The sequence below is a fragment of the Scyliorhinus canicula genome, chromosome 9 (genome assembly GCF_902713615.1).
Source record: "Scyliorhinus canicula chromosome 9, sScyCan1.1, whole genome shotgun sequence".
NCBI classification, from domain to species: Eukaryota; Metazoa; Chordata; class Chondrichthyes; order Carcharhiniformes; family Scyliorhinidae; genus Scyliorhinus; species Scyliorhinus canicula.
In genome coordinates this window covers 160,078,373-160,100,709 of record NC_052154.1, presented here as the reverse complement: position 1 = coordinate 160,100,709, position 22,337 = coordinate 160,078,373, and the positions used below count along the sequence as shown (strand labels likewise).

The 22,337-nt window shown below is 43.6% G+C and overlaps 1 protein-coding gene across 5 annotated transcripts in view; it reads left to right on the top strand.

Moving 5' to 3' along the window:
• LOC119971847 (nucleobindin-2-like) overlaps positions 1–22,337 on the top strand; it is an 82,176-nt gene that overhangs the window by 12,460 nt on the left and 47,379 nt on the right. For all 5 annotated transcript variants that reach the window (XM_038808058.1, XM_038808057.1, XM_038808056.1 and 2 more), the window contains exons 2-3: positions 3,836–3,973; positions 21,255–21,362. In XM_038808058.1, the coding sequence (XP_038663986.1) occupies positions 3,836–3,973; positions 21,255–21,362 (246 nt within the window). The remainder of the gene's footprint in view (positions 1–3,835; positions 3,974–21,254; positions 21,363–22,337) is intronic.

The following is a 22,337-nucleotide window of genomic DNA, read 5'->3' as shown; positions in this document are numbered from 1 at the left end:
CTCCCGATAACAACCTATCACCCCTTGCTAACCAAGAATCTATCCACATCTGCCTTAAAAATATTCAAATAGTCTGCTTCCTTTTCAGGAAGACTCTCAACCCTCTGGGAGAAAAGATTTCACCTCCTCTCTGGTTTAAATGAGTGACCCATTTTTAAACCATAATCCCTCCTTTTAGGTTCTCTTCAAGAGGAACCATCCTCCCTGCATCCAGCCTTTCATGATTCCTCAGGACCTTGTATGTTCCAAATAAGTCACCTCTTACTCTTCTAAATTCCATTGGATACTGGCCTAACCTGTCCAAGCTTTCCTCATAAGACAACCTGCTCATTCTAGGGATTGGTTGTGTAAAACATCTCTGAACTGCATCCAATGTATTCTAACCTTCCTTAAATAAGATGACCCAATATTGCACACAGTACTCCAGGCTTAGTTTCACTTTTAGTGTTTCATTTAAGTGAATAATAACCTTCCTAAATTTGTATTCAATTCTGTCTGCAATAAATGCAGCACCAACTGAAAAGCAAATGCTATACTACTCACCTACAGTAAAAGAATCACTGAAATGATAATTATTAATGTGTTTTCCAGAGCCCAAAGTCAGAGTGTAATGAGGAATTTTTCACGTAGGAGTTTAAATTCAGCCAGCTGGAGTTGTAGTATTTGTTTTTCAGTTGGTTCTTACCATAAGCTGAAGTAAGTGTACAGAGTTTGGGTTGGTTCTGTAAGCAAAGATGGGCTTTAAGGTAGAGGCTATTGTTCTGTCTGGAAGGGCCTGCTGCTTGGTGGATGACCAGCTGTATGTTAAACTAGCACACTGACCTGTTCATTTCTCAAATGCATATAGGGATTTTAAAATGGTCATTTGTGTAATGTGACCTTCCGTTTCCAGTGACTTCAAATGGATGTTTATACAATGTTTGGAATTGGTTTTGACTTGAGAGTTGATAATGTCCCCGCCATTAGTTGTTGAAAGAAGTACCATCTATGTTGAGGGCCAAGTGTTTGGGAAGCCATTGTACAGGCAGACTGCCGACTCCTCCGCTAGCAAGGTGAGCTTATCTGATGCAAACGGTATCCCTTTCAAAATGGGCCTTGTCAGTCTCAGATGTGATACATGAGCAGCTTTGTAGGCATAAAAGAGTGCTAATGTGCAAGTCTCTTGGTATTTTTGTGATTCAAGGGGTCTGCACGATGAGGAGAAAGATTCCAGAATCTGAGCAAATAATTATTTTGTTCTGAGAACTTCTGGAGAAGCTCCCATACAGGGGGCCAACCCTGTGGTTATGTAACTTGTAGCAATCGTCTTTTTTGGTTTATCATAAAGTCCATTTAAAGAAAGAGTATTAAGGACATGGACAAATAATTTTGGAGTTCTACTCCTGTCATATGATCCCAGCATATGTACATGGAGATTTGGTTTCCAATTCTGAGCTTTGTGAAGTATTTCTTTTTGTTTTACATTGCAATTATCCTTTGAATCATTTGCTTGATCGCAGTTAATTGAACTAAAAATTTTCTTGAAGGCTATTGCATTGCAGCTGTATTTCGGATTCCAGATTCAATGATATTTCACATATTGAGCATTCGTGTGGAAGCTAAAGAAATAAGTACATTAATATACTTACTGTAGCTTTGTCAAACATTAGTATCCAATTAAGGGGCAATTTAGCGTTGCAAATCCATCTACCCTGCACATCTTTGGTTTGTGGGGGTGAAACCCACGCAACCACGGATTGAATGTGCAAACCACACGGACAGTGATCCAGAACCAGGATTTAACTTCTCTCATTGAGAGTTTAAAAAAAATATATCAAACTTGTACACCCATAACTATGAATTCAGTTAATTTTCAGGAATTGATTATCTTTTTATGGCTGTTGCTAATTGAATCCTGAATTGATACATCGGAGTAAAATATATCTACATCAGCTGCTTTTATGTTCGGATACTAATGGAAGGAAGTGCAGCATTACACCTAAAATTCACAATCCCTTGATTGTTTAATGGATGAAAAAATGTATGTCGAGTCAAAGGTGGATGGATATATTATAAGAACTGACCAGCTGCTTGGTCAAAAAGTTTCACTTTATGGGACATTTTAAAAGAGGAGTGGAAGATGAACAACTGGAAGGATTTAGAAATGAATTTCCACAGCATAGGAGCTAGTGGTCCTCCAGTAGTGGGCGAATTGGGGAAAGAAACAGTAGGCCAGAGTCGGAGGAATAAAGAGGCGGTGGTGGAAGACCAGGTTACAGAGGTGAGGAAAGATGAGTGATTTGGACACTAGAATGTGAAATTCAAATTAGTTATTGGGAGTTAGAATCATGGCAAACAGAACTTGGCGATCATATATGGCTACAAAGCTTTAATCAAATGGAGAATGGGAGACTGGCAGGCAACCACTGTAGTAGTTGAGTGTGAAGATGTCATGGATAAGAGTTCAGCAGCAGTGAATTAAGTTGCAGAGTGCCCGCTGGCATGGGTTACTCAGGTCCCTTATGGCAGGACCTTGAAGCTGTCTCTGCGGGGGCCACCCTGGAGGGGGAGGCAGTGGGATCCAACGCTGGGGGGAGCCTCCACGGTGGCTTGGCCCACGATCAGGGCCTACCGATCAGCGGGTGGGCTGGTTCCGTGGGTCCAATGTTCCTCCATGCCGGGACTCTGTTTGGCTCCGCCACATTGTCCGGAGCTGGGGCGCGGAGACGGGAACCCATGGGCATGCGCAAACTCACGCCGGCCATGCCACGCCGGCTGGAGCTGCGGGGACCACTCCAGCGCCGATCTAGCCCACTGGGAAGGGGAGCATACCAGACAATTGAGGACCGTTGATGCCGGAGTGGTTCACGACGCTTTTCACGCCGGCTTAAGAACTTAGCCGCGGGATTGAAGAATCCCGGCGATGGAGTCAGAAACTGTGCTCAGTATCAAATATGATATGAAGGCTGTGGTTTAGCCTGAGACATGGCTGGGATAGGGGATGGAATCGATTGCAAGGGTCAGCAGGTTTGTGGCGGGGCAGAGGTGCTTTTCCATAGAATCCCTGCAGTACAGAAGGAGGCCATTTAGCCCATCGAGACTGCACCAACCCTCTGAGGGAGCACCCTCATGAGGCACGCTTCCAGGCGCCTACCCCTAACCTGCACGTTTTTCGACAGTCAGAGGAAACCGGAGCACACGGAGGAAACCCATGCAGACCAGGGAGAGTGTGCAAACTCCACACAGTTACCCAAGGCCAGAATCGAACCCGGGTCCCTTTGCCATGAGGCAGCAGTGCTAGCCATTGTGCCACCGTGCTGCACGTGGGTGTCCTTGAGCTGGCATGGACAAGATGGGCTGAATAGCCTTCTTTTGTGCTGTAACTTTTCCATGATCTGTATAGTTCAGTTCCATATCAATTAACTATTTAAGCTAAAACTAATACAGCAGTAAAACTGTTGACTTTGTGGGTCCTGTTGCATTTATATGGGTTTGTCTGATAATTTTCAATGAAAAAGCTTGGGATTTTGAGCCTGCATGTATTTTACAACCGAATGGTGAGTATGTTCTTCTAAGATACCAGTGGCAACGTGTAATCAGTCAAAGGGCACACCTGTAATTGCCACGATCTTTATATCGGTGGACAAAACCGACATATTTTAAGAGTTCAATTCTGTTAGGATTCTGTGCGATTGTCAGTTTTCTGAATAGCAATTTTCTGTGAATATTTTTGGAATGGTCTAACAGTATTCTTTTCACTACTTGATTAATTTTAATCGACATTTTCCAATTGAACAAATACATTTGAATTGTTATGAGGAAGATTTCTGAAATCGCTTTTCTTTTTAAACTGTAGATGCACTGGAAGAGTGGCACAGTGTCTCACTGTTGGTTGCTGTTCTGTCTCCTTGGTACTGTTAAAACTGTACCAATTGATAAAATAAAGGTGAACCAAGTAGAAGAGCCAGTAGAGCGGGCTACATTAGAATCTCCAGTAAGTATGCTGATCATTTCACAGGTAAAACCGCGTGTGCGTGTGCACGTGTGCGTGTGCGTGTAATCATCAAGGGTTTGGCTACATTGGCATGTTGATTTCTAAGTTTGGATATATTTGAATAAGGCATAGTAAGGTCATTGAATCATCTGAATGTATCTATGAAATCCTTAATTAGTTATGCAAGGCTTTATTCTCTTTTCCAAATACATATGTTAACTTCATCGAGGCTATCTATTCATGAAAATAACCAAAAGTTATTAACAGCTGAGCACTTATCCAACAGTGAAAGAGTGAAATAATTTCTGAGATTAAGTACAGTTTCCAATGGAATAAAATCATTTGTTCAATTGGGTGCATACGTGTCCCTGCTTCACGTGGTAGGAAACAATGGTTGTCAATTCTATTTGTCCTGAGACACAGTGAACAGAGTGTTTTGCCAACGCATGTGTACCATGGGTGGGGTGACAAAGGACCATTGATACAACAGGACATAATGCACTGTCAAATGACTGGATGTCTGCCACTGAAGACTCCTATAACTTGTAAGCAGCCTTTTGAAGCTTGCACTGTGCTGTCTTTCGGAGAACAAATGGATTTGAGTGTGACAATCTGCTATTTCACCAGGGAACATTGATGAAATGAAATGAAAATCGCTTATTGTCACGAGTAGGCTTCAAATGAAGTTACTGTGAAAAGCCCCTAGTCGCCACATTCTGGCGCCTGTTCGGGGAGGCTGTTACGGCTGCTGGAGCGGAAGTTGATGCAGCTGCTGAAGCGGAAGTTGTATTTTCACTCTTCTAATTTTGGTGCAAGTTATATCCTGATCCTGCAACTTTACATTCTAAATTCTGAAATTCCTCCTGATTGTCTCGTTTTGTAAACACTTTGTGTTTTTGCCTCTGACAAAGTTATCAATATTTTTCAACCCTGCAGTTAATGTAATGCTGGTATTAAAATGAGTGGAAAGCAAGGTTGAGCAATGTGTTCTCTGATGACAGCTGCTCAAAACTAAACATGGAAAACTAAACATGTCTCATACTGCTGCTGTTCTTTTCTATTATGCATCTCCTGCTTTTCATTGAGTGCACGACAAACATTAACAAATATTTGAACTATGGTTCGGAGATTTCTCTTCACCATGCAGTGACGCCCATATAGCTGAATTTGAAGTAATACCTGTACTTTTTTCTCATGGCAGTTGTGTTAATCCAGGTATAATATATAGCCTGCGGAAAAAAGGAACCAAATGGTCCCAGTGGTGCCAAATGCTATTGGTAGTTATGTTTTGTATGTTGTGAGCGGATGACACCTGGTGTTCTCTGGGGTAAGCGCATCCTATTTCTGCATAAGTGTCTCATCTTAGGCATGTATGATGCTGCATCCTGTTTATGTTCATGTGTTTGTATGTGTATAAATCATCAAACTGGCGGGACAGGTTAAGAGCATGGCTGATAAAGCATTCAATATCCTAAGCTTTATTAAAAAAAGGTATAGAGTGCACAAAGCAAGGAAAGATTTGTTGAACTGGTTCAGCCTTAGTTGGAGCATTGCATCTATTCTGCGAGCCACACTTTAGGACAGATGTGAGGGCATTATGGTGAATGTAGAAACGAATCACATGAGAATGTTTCAGGAATGACGAAGTTAGTTACGTAATTAGATTTGAGAAGGTGGAACTGTTTACCTTGGAGAAGAGAAGTTTGGGAGGGGAATTGTGAAGGTATTCAAAATATCCCATGAGGGGGATAGACAGAGTAGATGGGGAGAAACTGTCCCTACAGGTATAAGGAGTGAGATCAAGAGGGCATAGTTTAAGATAATTGACGAAAGAAGCAATCGAGACATGAGGAGAAACTTTTTCACTTGGCAAGTAGTTACGATCTGGACTGCATTGCCTGAGCATATGGGTGAGGCAGTTTCAATTGAGGCTTTCAAAAGGGAATGGGACTATTTTCTGAAAAGTGGTGCAGGGGAAGGTAGGGAATGGCTCGAAGTGAATTGTTCATACAAAGACCTTGCACATGCATGACTGGCCAAGTGGCCTCCTGTGCTGTAACAATTCTCTGATGAAACTCAAGGGTATCATTGCCTAGTGATCTTAATCTAAACTGTGACCAATTGCGTAAAAGTTACTTTGGTAAAATGTTATTGTGGTTTCAAAGGGAATTAACTTCCCCCTGTGAGTGACTTGTGGAAATTGACTGCAATTCTGGTAAAAAAATAATTGACTGCAATTCTGGCAAAAATAATTGACCGAGAAGTATTTTGTTTTCCACCGAATCAGTACAAATGTAGTGCTGTGACTGATAACTTTAGATGAAATATTGCAGTTTACTTTTCTATGATTTTTACAACTCACACACTGAAACTATGAATGAATGAAATTCACATGATCGAAACATTCTGTAAACCTATGCACCTCTGTCAAATCTCTCCTCTGTATCCTTTTGTTCCAAGGAGAACAACCCCAGCTTCTCCACACTAACCTTGTAGCTAAAATCCCTCATCCCTGGAACCATTCAGGTAAATCTCTTTTGAACTTCCTTTATCATAGAATTCACAGAAGGAGGCTATTCGGTCCATCAAGTCTGCACCGGTCCTTGGACAGAGCTCCCCATTTAAGCCCACACTTCCAACCTATCCCCGTAACCCAGTAACCCCACCTAACCCTTTTGGACACTAAGGGCAATTTAGCTTGGCTAATCCACCTAACCTACACATCTTTGGACCGTGGGAGGAAACCGGAGGAAACCCACGCACACACTCGGAGAAGTGCAGACAGACTCTGCACAGACACAATGTTATTCTTGTGAATGGGAACACAATGTTATTCTTGTGAATGGGAACACAATGTTATTCTTGCAGGTTATGTGAGATAGATATATAGTGAACATAAATTTTGTTTAGCATTTATTTACTTCAGACTGTTTATGAAAGTATTACATAACAATCAACAAAAATACAAGAATGCAAGAATCACAAACAAAGAACAGAAACATTAACCCCCTAACAACTGACAATATCTAATTACTTAAAAAAAGAAATCGGGGCAGCACGGTGGTGCAGTGGTTAGCACTGCTGCCTCACAGCGGCGAAGACCCGGGTTCGATCCCGGCCCCGGGTCACTGTCCATGTGGAGTTTTCACATTCTCCTCCCCTTGTCTACGTGGGTCTCACCCCCACCACCTAAAGATGTGGATAGGTGGATTGGTCATGCTAAATTGTCCCTTAATTGGAAAAATAGAATTGGGTACTCTAAATTTATATTTTTTAAAAAAGGAAATTAACGTTTGCCATCCCTGGTAGAATCGCTCCACTGCACCCCTGATAGAAAAAAATATTGCAAGAAGGACATTAAATACTTCACCCAATCAGAGGCACTGGGCAGGACGGGAGCTCTCCAACTCAGCAGTAGTGTCCGCCTCTACCCCCAGAGTGAACTACCAGTGAATCCGAAACCATAAATATTGCTACCAGCGGATGTGGGAGTAATTCCAAATGGAGTATCTCTGACATGGTGCTAAAAAAGGAGTCCAGAAGTTGGCACGTCTGGGGCCGGATCAAATCCTAAGCATACGGTTGGCTGAGGCAAGTGATCAGCGATCACATCTATTCTCCACATTTGGGAAAAACCCACTCATCCTTGCCTTGGTCAGGTATGACCCATGTAGCATCTTGAACTGAATTTTGTTCAACCGGACACATGTGAACGTGGAGTTGACCCTGTAATGGGTCTTTTTCCAAGCCTTACTAGTGAGTATGGGGCCCAGTTCATTCTCAAATTTCACCCTCACCCCGTCTAGTGGGATGAGGGATCAGGTGAGAGAATATGGTCCTATAGTTCTGAGATAGATCCCCTGCCAGGCTAAGCTGAGGATAGAATCCTCTTCAACAAAGAGGAAGGTGGAGCCTGATGAAAGCTGCATGAGAGAAATCCTGAACTTGAAAGTAACAAAAAAGATTTGAGTTAGGTAGCTGAAATTTATCTGTTTACTCTCTAAAGCTGGCAAACCATGAACAGGTTACCAACGTGTTCAAGTCCCTTATCCCTTCAATTTCCAGGAGTTAAATGTGCAGCCCAGAAGGTAAGAAAAGGTGATTGTTACAGATAGGAGCCAGTGAAAACCGGGAAAGGATTAAAATGTTTCCAGATTCTAAGTGAGGAGACCACCTCCTGGGTTTGAGGCAAATCTAGCAGGAGAAAAGGATAATGATGTAGTAACTATGGCTAGGAGAGTGGATGTAGTGCTCCAGGTTGAATCTGGATTACTGATCTACAACCAGATTTATTGGGATATTAGCGGCCCAGTAATAAAACAATAATTTTGGAAGGGTCGAGCCCCCTGTGTGTCTATCCCCCTGGAGTAGAACATTGTGGATTCTGGGATTCTTACCCACCCAAATAAAAGCAGGCATCTTAAATAAAAAAAGGATTTGGGCAGGAAAATGGGGAGGCATTGAAAGAGAAATATAAACCTAGGGGGTGTGTTCCTTTTTATTGATTGAATTCTGCCCGCCAACAATAGAGGAAGTTTGTTCCATCTCTAGGTCCATTTTGTTGTCTTTCATGGAGCATTTGGGGGAGGGTGTCCTTGGTGCTTTTTGCATCCAGATGACAAAGATTTTTCGTTTTTCTTGCATGTTCATCAGGTATATTCACAGATTTATTTTTTGTCCTTGTGGTGGATAGGTTCCCCTCCCTTCAATGGTTGTGGCAGAGTACTCTGATTTCGGACCGTTTGTTGATTTGGGTGCTAGGATCAGGCCTTTCCCAATGTGCACCAGGGAGGCCCGACACAACATTGCGAGAGGATGAGAAATTTTGTGAACGCATGTCCACGGCTATTGAGGACGATAGTCAATCTCACCTTCCACACTGTGGGAGGACTGTAAGGTGGTGGCCCGTAAGGTGGTCCTCGGGGAAAATAAGCTTTTTAAAGCGCATTTGATGAAGACAGCGAGCAGCAGAGGCTGTGGACTCCATTCTTGAGGTGGATCACCAGTACTCCCTTCACCCTACCCCGGAGTTGTTGGCGAGTAGCAGAAACTGCAAACACAATTCGAGCTATTGTCGATGGGCAGAGCGGTAGGTCAGTTGTGTCGCTAAAGGTGAGAAGACCAGTCGCCTTTTCGCTCATCAGCTTAAGTGGTAGGCGGCCTCCCAGGAAATTATACAAATACCCAATTCGAGTGGTAGCCTCGTTTCCGCCACTCCTCGTGTTAATACAGCTTTTGATTCTTCCTATTGTGATCTTTATAGATCAGAGTCTCCAACGGAGGGATCGGTCATGTCTTATTTTGAACAGCCTATCCATCCCAGCTGTGAGGTGGAGAGGAATGAGGAGTGGGAATCTCTGCTACCCAGATGAAATGGTTTGATGCAGACTGGCAAAGCCCTGGTCTGGATAGTTTCCGATTAAATTTTATAAGTTTTCGAAGCCTTTCATTCCGGATGTATTTAATGACTCGTTATCCTGGGGTATATTTAGACTTTCAGAAGGCTTTCGACAAGATGGCAGATTAATATGTAAAATGAAAGCGTTTTGGATTATGGGTAGTGTCTTGAGCTGGATAGAAAGCTGGTTAGCAGACAGGAAGCAAGAAGTTGGAATAAATGGTCTTTTTCTGATTAACAGGCAGTGACTACTGGGGTACTGCATGGATCTGTGCTGGGACCCCAACTGTTCACATTATATGTCAATGACTTGGACAAGGGAACTAAATGTATTATCTCCACATTTGAAGATTATACAAAGTTGGGTGGGAGGATGAACTGTGATGAGATGCAGAGATATTTCAGGGGGTTTTGGACAGGCTGAGTGAGTGGGCAAATGCATGGCAGATGTGTGGATAAATGTGAGGTTATCCGCTTTGGCAGCAAAAATAGGAAAGCTGATTATTCTTTGAATGAATGTAAATTGAGAGACCGAGATACTCAGCAAGACCTTGGTGTCCTCGTGCATCAGTTGAAAGTAAGCACGCAGATACAGCAAGCAGTAAAAAAAGTAAATGGCATGTTGACTTCCAAAGCGAGAGGGTTTGAGTGTAGGAATAGAGATGCTTTACTGCAATTGTATAGGGCAATGGTGAGGCCAAACCTGGTACATTGTGTGTACTTTTAGTGTCCATATCTGAGGAAAGATGTTCTTGCTATGGAGAGTGCAGTGAAGGTTTACCAGGCTGATTCCTGCGATGGCGGGAATGTCGTATGAAACTAAGTCAGTTAGGATTATATTCATTGGAGTTTAGAAGAGTGAGGGGGGCTCTCATAGAATTTTATAGGTTTCTAACAGGATTAGACAGGGTAGGTTCAGAAGGAATGTTCCCGATGGTGAGGGTGTCCAGAACCAGGAAACCAGGAATCATAGTTTGAGGATAAAGGGTAAACCTTTCAGGACTGAGGTGAGGAGACATTTCTTCACCCAGAGAGTGGTGAATCAGTGGAATTCGCTACCACAGTAAGAAGTTGAGTCCAAAACATTGTGTAATTTCAAGAAGGAATTGGATACAGCTCTTAGGGCTAAAGTGATCGAGGGATATGGGGGGAAGTGGGTTCAGGGTATTGAACTTGATGATCAACCATGATCAAAATGAATGGCGGAGCAGACTTGGATGACCTCCTCCTGCTTCTACTTTCTATGTTTCTGTCACCTGGACGGTGAAGTGAATGCCTTGGTCTGCATCTAAACCGTCCCCATCTAGTGAAGATTTACTGCACTAGGATATCTGCTGTGACCTTGGATCCATTGGTCAGAGTGAGAAAGGCTCCACCCACTTATTAAAGTATCTATAATGACCAGGATATACTTCTGACTTCCTGTGCCGGGCAGTAGGGGACCGATGTAGTCAATTTGCAAATTAGTCCAGGGGTGTGTCTCAGTTCTCCCTTATGAGCATGTTTGTTGGGATTGTTTTGGGTACAGACTATGCAGTTTCCAATGTACTGCTGCACGTCTTGGTCTATGTCGGCCACCCAGCCCAATCCCTTAATGCACACACCTGTGGCTCCTGCTCCTTGGCTCTGGACATCGTGGTTGCGATAAATAATTTGGTTATGGTTCCTGGTCGGGACAATGTGCAGGCCATCTTTCCCATTTGGAAAATGAATTATAACAAAGATATGAATGGTATAGCTTTCCCGTCTGCTGAGGCAAATCCCCCTCACTTCCCACAGTGGCAGGAAGTCACTTAAATTTCTGCAGACATACACCGAGTCTGCTTGTGTCAGGTTGGTTGATCACGTAAGTTACGGCTGCTAGCTTTGCAGCCTGGGCATTCATATCAGTCGGAAATTCCCTCAGGGGCTTGCCTTCCTGGTCTTCCACATAAATGCTGCACCCTATTTTCTTGTGACTATCCTATATCATTGAGGATCCATTTACATATATTTTAGGGCCTAATTATTTGGCTATCTGGGTCCCACCCCATTTTTTGGGGGCACAAATGGCTCCTTGGAGCTTAACGATCCAGCCTGCTATACGGTCTTGGCTGACCATCCCATCTTTAATCCGGCCATCCAACAATAGCTGTATCGGGGTGTGCCCTGTGAGATTGGGGGTGGTGGAGCATCGGGTGTTACGCGGATGACCTACTTCTTTACATTACTGACCGAGTACCCTCCATGGATGAGATTATGAAGCTGATTAGTGCGTTTGGTTCCTCCTCTGCTTACAAGTTGAACTTGGACAAGAATGGATGTTTCCTCGTCAATTCCCTGGGGTGGATAGCCCAACTGGGAAGGTTAACTTTTTGCCTTGCCAAGACTAGCTATCGCTATTTGGGGGTCCGGATGACCTACAACAGGGTCTTGCTTCATAAATTAAAGTACACTAATCTGGTCAACAGTATCAAAATAAACTTCCAGAGGTGCAATAAGCTCCCCCGTCTTTAATAAGGACATGGGGAGTCCACACCCAGTAAGGATAAAGAAATTTTGTTTATTTACAGTTACGTTTTATACAATGTCCGGTAGATCCCTACCGTGTCTCTTCACAGTCAGTGCCTTACTGGCCGACAATGGAGTTCCCTGCTGCTCAGCAGGGGAGCTCATATCCGCAAGAGCCACGGGACACAAACATTCCCAACCCATAATTCCCGTGCGAGACACCATCTTCGGCGAGTAGGGTTCAGACTATTAAAATGAATGTGCTCCCGAGATTTTTATTTCTTTCAATGTCGCCCCATTTTTCTACTCAAGATCTTTTATTGTCAAAGTTGACAAGTTAATATCTTTATTTAGGCAGCTGAGACTCCCAGAATTTGTGGGTCTTTGCTCCAAAGAGACAGACAAGCGGGGGGTACCTGGACCTACACATTTTATTGTTTTACTATTGGGCAGCCTTTCTCTCCGGTGAGAGTTTCCTTGAATCCAATCGTGGTCTTTGTTGTAGAACATACAGTGCAGAAGGAGGCCATTTGGCCCATCGAGTCTGCACCGACCCGCATAAGCCCACACTTCCACCCTATCCCCCGTAACCCAATAACCCCTCCTAACCTTTTTGGTCACTAGGGCAATTTATCATGGCCAATCCACCTAATCTGCACGTCTTTTATGTCTGTTGTGGGGGTGGGGGGGGGGGGGGGGGAAACCGGAGCACCCGGAAGAAACCCATGCAGACACGGGGAGAACATGCAGACTTCAGACAGTGACCCAGTGTCTGCAATAATCTCCTTTTTCCACCTGTGGGTCTGAGAGGTATGGAGACCTGTTCGTGGAGTTGGATTTTGTTAGTTTTAAGAAGTTGGATGAGAAGTTTCATCTGCCTGGTTCAAGTCTATCCATTGCTATTTTCATGCAAGTCTTTCCCATCCTTCCCCTTGGCACCATCCTCTTCACTATTGAAGAAGATATTCTCTTTGGCTAGATCTGACCGGCCCGGGGGGGGGGGGGGGGGATTGGGTCAAGGATTTTGAGCTTGGTTAAGTTTGATTCAATTCAAGGACGCATCTGATTAAAACGAGGATGAGCGCATAATTCTCTGGAATGGAGGATAAGTGTGAGCACTGCTCTCGGGGACTGGTAACCACAGGCCCAATTTGGTAAGCTTCTGGGCCTCTTTCTTTAACTGTGTCAGAGATACTCTGTGTAGATTTGGATCCATGTCAGCTAGTGGTCATATTTGGGGTGTCGGACTTGTCACTGCTTCAATCAGGGCTGAAGGCGAATGTCCTCGCATTTGCTTTGTTGACAGCCCGGAGACTGGTTCTGCTTGGGTGGAGGTCTCCTACTTGATTGTTTTGCATGTTTTTGTTTAATATGAGCACCTTTTAATAAACATATTTTTAATTACTGAGAACAAGCACTTGAGTTGAGAGCTTAATTTGCAATAATCTTTTGTTAATTCACTTGGCACCTAAAGCTCAGGCCATATAAAGCTAAATGTTGACTATTTCCTCTGTTGATGTGGTTTGTATTGGTGCCAGGATCATTAGAAAAGTAAGTGCTGACTGTAGAGTTTTTGAATTTGAGGTGAAGGCAATTGCTGTGCTTAGTTGCACAAGGTCAACAGAATTTACTTTATGGTCAGGATGGATGTGAAGGACCTTGTTGATTTTGTAAGTGCATGTAGCTGTAAACTGAAAAATGAGAACCAAGTAAGGTTTCTAAGGTTGAGATTTGGGTCGTTAAGTTGGATCTTTTTACAGAGAAACTGAAAATTAAATTCTGCTATTGAGATATAAAAACCCCTGTGCCTGAGCTTGCAGTAATATGAAAATGATTGCTGGATCTTACTAATATGTTCTTGCCACCTGAGAAATTGTTGGCCTCTTGTTTAACATCACTCAGTGCAGTATGACTTGAATCAGGAACTCGGGAGATTGAGGATTCAAACCTGAATTCCGTAACTATGCATTCACTCCTCTCTCCACCCATTAATTTGTCATGTACAGTGCCGGTTATATTAGGGCTTCCTGGCACCACTGGGATTCTTGTCCTAGGTTTTGTTTCAGCAAAAATAAAAAAAATTAGGCTATTATACAAATACATTACTGAATTACTGTAGCTAATCTTTGCACAGTACTTTGTTCATTCCAGTGTTTTGTGATTCCTAAAAGTAGAAAAATGGGATAATGTTTAAATAAAGTTTTGAAATCAGTAATTCCACCATCAGAAATCCTTTATCGATTTGTTTCTGATATCCTTTGCTGCTGGCACCTGCCAGTTTAAAATCCCCAATGGCTGCAGAGCAGAGGCAGTTGAGGGTGGCATTTCACTGCCAGGTGCATAACTGCACTCACTCCAATGACTTCGTAATGTAAATGAAATGTAATTGAATCCCCCTAACTAAGCTTGAAATATCTCGGGGCCTGGGATCTCATATAACTATACAGCAGATATACCAGTATTTGAGTTGTAGAGTTTAATAACACAGTAACGGGCCCTTTGGACCATTGTGTCTGCGGCGGCCATCAAGCGCCTATCTATTCAATCCCATTTTTCAGCACTTGGTCTATAGCCATTTATGTTATGGCGTTTGAGAAAATAGAACGTGAAGATCATAGAATTTACAGTGCAGAAGGAGGCCATTCTCGACCCATCGAGTCTGCACAGGCCCTTGGAAAGAACACTCTACCTAAGCCTACTCCTCCATCCTATCCCCACACCTCGACCCTATCCCCGTAACCCCACCTACCCCGTAACCCCACCTAACCTTTTTTGGACACTTAAGGGCAATTTAGCGCAGCCAATCCATCTAACTCTGCACATCTTTGGACTGTGGGAGGAAACCGGAGCACCCGGAGGAAACCCACGCAAACATTTAAAAAAAAAAGTTTAAAAAAAAATTTTGAGTACCCAATTAATTTTTTCCTATTAAGGGGCAATTTAGCGTGTTCAATCTACCTACCCTGCACATCTTTGGGTTGTGGGGGCGAAACCCACGCAAACACTGGGAGAATGTGCAAACTCCACACGGACAGGGACCCAGAGCCGGGATCGAACCTGGAACCTCAGCGCCGTGAGACTGCAGTGCTAACCCACTGAGCCACCAGTGCTGCCCATACCCATGCAAATATGAGGAAAATATGCAGGCTCCACACAGACAGCTGGGAATCGAACCTGGGACCCTGGAGTTGTGAAGCAACTGTGCTAACCACTGTGCTATTGTGTTGCCCCCAGATGGCTGATAGGCTAGGGATTTTTACACACCGTAGCTTAAAAGTTGCAGCATTGCCTTTTGAAAATAAATCCCAAGATCCTAGCAAAGCTACAATTATTGCACATACTTAGTTGTAAGAAAGTGGTGGGCGGACTTCTGGTGGCGGCCGTGAGCTGAGCATGAAAGGTGGCTTCCACATGGAAACTTCTTTTTGGACTTTTTGACCTGAGGAAGGGGCACCAAACCAGTTTAAAAAAAAATAAAATCTAAACCAATCATACCCCTCATCAACAACTCACCTGATTTGGGATACTGGCAAACCGACAAAAAATGAAATGAAAATCGCTTATTGTCACGTCTAGGCTTCAAATGAAGTTACTGTGAAAAGCCCCTAGCCGCCACATTCCGGCACCTGTTCAGGGTGGCTGGTACGGGAATTGAACAGTGCTGTTGGCCTGCCTTGGTCTGCTTTAAAAGCCAGCGATTTAGCCCTGTGCTAAACCAGCCCCTAGACTGGTTGCAAAGGGAGCAAAAGTCAAGAGAGAAAGTCGCAACATCGGAACGGGGGGGACCCGGATGGCAACAAGAATCTGAACATGGTGGACCCAGCAGAGTTGCCAACGCCATCCCAGTCGTCAACGAAGAGGATGATGAAATTCATCTCAATAAAACCCCAAAAGCACAGTGAGGTGGTAAAAGAGGACCTAATGTCGGCAACGAAGACGGTAATCGAGACTGCGATGACCTCCATACATGGAACGATGGACAAGGTGGACTGACAACTGGAGGCCCAAGGAGCGACGATCCGAGAATTTATTAAGTAGAGAAATTATTATTAAGTAGAGAAAGTAGTCGCTCGAGGGCAAAATAATGAGATTGACAGCCATTCAAAAGACACTACAGGCCAAAATAACAGGACCCCAGCACCAAAATCACCAGATCGCCAGGCTATCAGAGGACATGGAAGGTAGGAGCCCAACAGAGTTCATGTCAAAGTTGCTCGGGAAGCTGGTTGACTTTACCCCCTGAGGTAGACCAGGCTAACAGGTTGCTCCACGAAAAGCCGAGACTGGGGGAACCACCGCAGACAATAATTTTAAGACTCCACATGTACCAAGACGAAGAATAAATCCTGAGGTGGGCGAGGAACACCAAGTCATTCAGAAGGATACACCGTCCGTGTCTAGCATGACATTGGTGCTGAGTGGAGTTTAATAGGGCCAAAGCGGTACTCTTTAAAAACAAGGTGCGATTCGGCATGTTATACCCAGTGAGAATTTGGGTCTCATCAGAGGGTCGGTGCAGACTCGAAGGGCCCAACTTGACCCCGCCCTTCCTTGGATTATCATTTTGATATTTATGTTTATATAAGAACATAAGAACTAGGAGCAGGAGTAGGCCATCTGGCCCCTCGAGCCTGCTCCGCCATTCAATTAGATCATGGCTGATCATTTGTGGACTCAGCTCCACTTTCCGGCCCGAACACCATAACCCTTAATCCCTTTATTCTTCAAAAAACTATCTATCTTTACCTTAAAAACATGTAATGAAGGAGCCTCAACTGCTTCACTGGGCAAGGAATTCCATAGATTCACAACCCTTTGGGTGAAGAAGTTCCTCCTAAACTCAGTCCTAAATCTACTTCCCCTTATTTTGAGGCTATGTCCCCTAGTTCTGCTGTCACCCACCAGTGGAAACAACCTGCCCGCATCTATCCTATCTATTCCCTTCATAATTTTAAATGTTTCTATAAGATCCCCCCTCATCCTTCTAAATTCCAACGAGTACAGTCCCAGTCTACTCAACCTCTCCTCATAATCCAACCCCTTCAGCTCTGGGATTAACCTAGTGAATCTCCTCTGCACACACTCCAGCGCCACTACGTCCTTTCTCAAGTAAGGAGACCAAAACTGAACACAATACTCCTGGTGTGGCCGCACTAACACGTTATACAATTGCAACATAACCTCCCTAGTCTTAAACTCCATCCCTCTAGCAATGAAGGAAAAATTCCATTTGCCTTCTTAATCACCTGTTGCACTTGTAAACCAACCTTCTGTGACTCATGCACTAGCACACCCAAGTCTCTCTGAACAGCGGCATGCTTTAATATTTTATCGTTTAAATAATAATCCCGTTTGCTGTTATTCCTACCAAAATGGATAACCTCACATTTGTCAACATTGTATTCCATCTGCCAGACCCTAGCCCATTCACTTAACCTATCCAAATCCCTCTGCAGACTTCCAGTATCCTCTGCACTTTTCGCTTTACCACTCATCTTAGTGTCATCCGCAAACTTGGACACATTGCCCTTGGTCCCCAACTCCAAATCATCTATGTAAATTGTGAACAATTGTGGGCCCAACACGGATCCCTGAGGGACACCACTAGCTACTGATTGCCAACCAGAGAAACACCCATTTATCCCAACTCTTTGCTTTCTATTAATTAACCAATCCTCTATCCATGCTACTACTTTACCCTTAATGCCATGCATCTTTATCTTATGCAGCAACCTTTTGTGTGGCACCTTGTCAAAGGCTTTCTGGAAATCCAGATATACCACATCCATCGGCTCCCCATTATCTACTGCACTGGTAATGTCCTCAAAAAATTCCACTAAATTAGTTAGGCATGACCTGCCCTTTACGAACCCATGCTGCGTCTGCCCAATGGGACAATTTCTATCCAGATGCCTCGCAATTTCTTCCTTGATGATAGATTCCAGCATCTTCCCTACTACCGAAGTTAAGCTCACTGGCCTATAATTTCCTGCTTTCTGCCTACCTCCTTTTTTAAACAGTGGCGTCACGTTTGCTACTTTCCAATCCACCGGGACCACCCCAGAGTCTAGTGAATTTCGGTAAATTATCACTAGTGCATCTGCAATTTCCCTAGCCATCTCTTTTAGCACTCTGGGATGCATTCCATCAGGGCCAGGAGACTTGTCTACCTTTAGCCCCATTAGGTTGCCCATCACTCCCTCCTTAGTGATAACAATCCTCTCAAGGTCCTCACCTTGGGTAAGGTGGGTTCTTTAGCTGCTGAATATGTCTTATAGATCATATAGAATAGCTATAGTACAGAAGGAGGCCATTTGGCTCATCAGGTCTTAACCAACCCTCTGAAAGAGCACCCTATCCCACCCAGTAACGCCACCTAACATTTTTGGACATTAAGGGGCAATTTAGCATGTCCAATCCAACTGACCTGCACATCTTAGGACTGTGGGAGGAAACCGGAACACCCGGAGGAAACCCATACAGACGGGGGAGAATGCAATTGAACCTGGGTCCCTGGCACTGAGGCAGCAGTGCTAAACACTTTACCACTGTGCCGTCTCCATGCAACATGGTGCTGCAGTGATGGGGAGGGTGGATATCAAGAACAATGGTAGGGACATTGTTCAAGCAAACTGCTTTGTCTTCTTGAGCATTGTTACTGCTGCAACCAAACAGACAATTGATGAGAATATCATTCCGTCCCTCTGCTGAGCTTGTAGATAATGGAAAGGATTTGAAGGACGAGGCAAACCAATCACTGAAGAATATTTAACTTCTGCCATGCACTTGCAGTCAGTATTGATGTGACTAGGTTGGTTTGTTTCCACTCTATTAACGGTGAGGACATAAAAAAGCAGTAAGTGCAGGCCGTTCTGCCGTTCTTATCTGTACCAAAGTTTTTTTTTTTTAGTTTATCATTCTCTGAACACACTGTAATTTCAACCACTTCCCAATTTTTGTTTCCGTTGGGACTTAAGCCCACGTCAACCTTCTGGCTCAGTGCTACCAACTGAGACTTTATGCTGTGGTGGCACTATTGAAGGTTGTTGATTGTTAAACATTTTCTTCTCGAAGCTGATAATTGCTTAACAATTATCTGATACAACTATTATCTTCGGTTGTCAGTCCAAATCTGGATATCGTTCAGATGTAGGTCGGCATCGTTTTAAAAAAATTTGTTGGAGGGGCTGTGAGTCGGACAGAACACTCGGAAATTGTCAGTGAATAGACCAATACATAACCTCCTGAGAGCTGAAAGTTTATGGTTCTGTGGTGACATCCCGGGGCAAGAAGGACTGGCCTTTTTCCTTTGGTTCAGTAGTACCAGTACCGACTGTTTTCATTTGATCTGCATTGACCTGTGTGTACTGCCTAAGGAAGAGAAATTGAAGAATTTTCTATAAATTGAAGGATTATTTACCCAATGTACTATACACATTGCCATTCCTAAAAGCAGGCAGTATTTTAAAATGAAAAAATAATGACTGAAATATGACACAATTGGAGTGGCACGGTGGCGCAATGGTTAGCACTGCTGCCTCATGGCGCTGCGAATCCGGGTCCGATCCCGGCTCCGGGTCACTATCGGTGTGGAGTTTGCACATTCTCTCCCATGTCTGGGTGGGTCTCACCCCACAACACAAAGATGTGCAGGGTCGGTGGATTGGCCACACTAAATTGCCCCTCAATTGGGGGGAAAAAAGAATTTGGTACTCTAAATTTAAAAAAATGAAATATGACACACTTGCAAATAATTAAAATGCGAGAAGCTACTTGGCCCTTCTTGCCTGCTGCACCATTCAACAAGATAATGGTTGATTTGTTTGTCACTTCAAATCAACATCCCTGAATGCCTCTCCCGCCCCCCCCCCCCCCCCCCCCCCCCGATAACGCTAGCTCTGCCTTAAAAATATTGAAAGACTCTGCTTCCACTGCTTTTTGTGGAAGAGTTCCAGAGAATCCAATACACTGAGAGAAAATATTCATAGAATCATAGAATATACAGTGCAGAAGGAGGCCATTCGGCCCATTGAGTCTGCACCGGCTTTTGAAAAGAGCACCCTACTTCAGCCCGAGCCTCCATCCTATCCCCATAACCCAGTAACCCCACCCAACACTAAGGACAATTTTGGACACTTAAGGGCAATTTTTTTTTAGCATGGCCAAACCACCTAGCGTGCACATCTTTGGACTGTGGGAGGAAACTGGAGCACCAGGAGAAAACCCACGCACACACTAGGAGAACGTGCAGACTCTGCACAGACAGTGACCCAAGCCGGTAATCAAACCTGTGACCCTGGAGCTGTGAAACAATTGCGCTAACCACTATACTACTGTTCTGCCCTCCTTACTCTCCACATCTACCCTATCAATACCCCTCAGGATCTTTAAGGTTTTGATGGAGTCACCTCTTACACCTAAACTAGTGAATATGTGTCATACTATGGCCACCACTGGTGAGGTTTTCCTAACGTTTGGGAAAAATGTTTGGTCACATGCACTTAAAAAAAAAAGTGTGAATTGTTAAATAGTATCACCCAAAGGAATCGGTGCCTTTATGCCTTACTGTGAAGTCAGTCTGCCACCTAGTATTGTCCCTTTTCAATTGAGCAATCTGAGCGTACCTGTATGTTTGTTATGAAGTTTCTTTATTGGTATTGATGCATTTAAGAAAATTGCACATCAGTCAATGGATACAAAAATTTCTTCAGTTGAATTCCTCCTAAATCACGTCCAACTTGTTCCAATCACTACAAAGACAGAACTGTAACCACCAGACTTCATCCAGTCCTACATAGCTTAACATGTTTTTTCCAAGTACAGCCCATGTTTGGTGGGACAAATTCTATATTTGTACTGCTGGTAGCATTTTCATAGTTCAAATAACAGCATGAAAATTTAACATGTCTGTCGTTTGCTTTCCTGAAATCCTACTGAATCCTACTGACAATACCAAATGGATAATTAATACTGAATCATATATTTTTTTTGTGGTGGTTTTGCATGCACTGGGAATTTATTTGTAGTGCAGACCATCTGTCATGAAGGGCCTTGACTCCAGAAATTTCTTCCAAAACCACTCTATCTTATTACATCTTTCTGTACTTTCAAAAGTCTCTTGAAAATCTGTCTCTCTGAACATACCTTCAGTCACCTTCTTTCAGATACCACTAATTATTTCTTGATGTTTCGTTTGGCTCTTTGTGGAACAGCTTTTAGATACTATGCAAGATATATATCTATTTTAATATTATATATTTTTTAAATATGCAAAGTCTGCCTTGTGACATCACTAGAATAGTGAGCTGTCAGCTTCATCACTGATTTAAAAAATCCATGTATTTTGCCAGAGTTCTCGATCATGTTCTCATTTTCCTCATCAATTTTCTGCAGGACACTGGGTTGTATTATGATCGCTACCTCCGTGAAGTAATTGATGTGTTGGAAACAGACCAGCATTTCCGTGACAATCTTCAGTCAGCAAATATAGAAGATATAAAGGTATGCTGCCAAAGCAGAATTCTTATTTCATAGAATCATAGAATTTACAGTGCAGAAGGAGGCCATTCGGCCCATTGAGTCTGCACCAGCTCTTGGAAAGAGCACCCTACTTCATCCCTAGCCGTTACCCTATCCCTGTAACTCAGTAACCCCACCTAACCTTTTTGGACACTAAGGGCAATTTCTCATGGCCAATCCACCTAACATGAACATCTTTGGACTGTGGAAGGAAAACGAGAGCAGTCGGAGAAAACCCACGTAGACTCGGGGAGAACGTGCAGACTGCGCACAGATAGTGACCCAAGCCGGGACTCGACCCTGGGACCCTGGAGCTGTGAAGCAACTGTGCTAACCGCTGTGCTACCATGCTGCCCATTTATAACAACACAGCCAGTCACTCAACTGCAATTGCGTCTTTCCTGTTTTTGCACTGTTACCTCTGAATTCCACCAAGAATCTATACTTGGTCCCCTTCTATTTCTTATTTGCATGCTGTGTCTTTGCAACAGCATTAAAAAAAGTCAACCTTCAGTTCTGCATAATGTCTAGCTCTCTCTCAACACCATCTCTGATCCCACAATATCTGCGTTGTCACGCTATTTGTCCAATGAGCTGTATAGTCCTCCGTTAAATATTGGGATGATCAAAGCCATTGTCTTCAACCCCTGCCACAATCTCTTGTTTCCTACATTTCGATTCCATCTTGCTTTCTGGGAATTGGATGAGACTAAATAGATTGTTCACTACCTTGATGTGCGATTTGAAATATTTCCCCTTTTTATATCCTATCCACGCCAAGATTCCTTTCTTTCACCTCCAATATCACCCATCAACTGCTTCAGCCTCACTGTAACTGCTCCTAAAACCCTCACCTGTGCCTTTGTTACCTCCAGCCTCGGCAGTTCCTGTGTTCACCTGCCGATCCGATCCTCTCGTCTTGTCAACAACCGTGCACACAAAGCTCTGCTATCCATA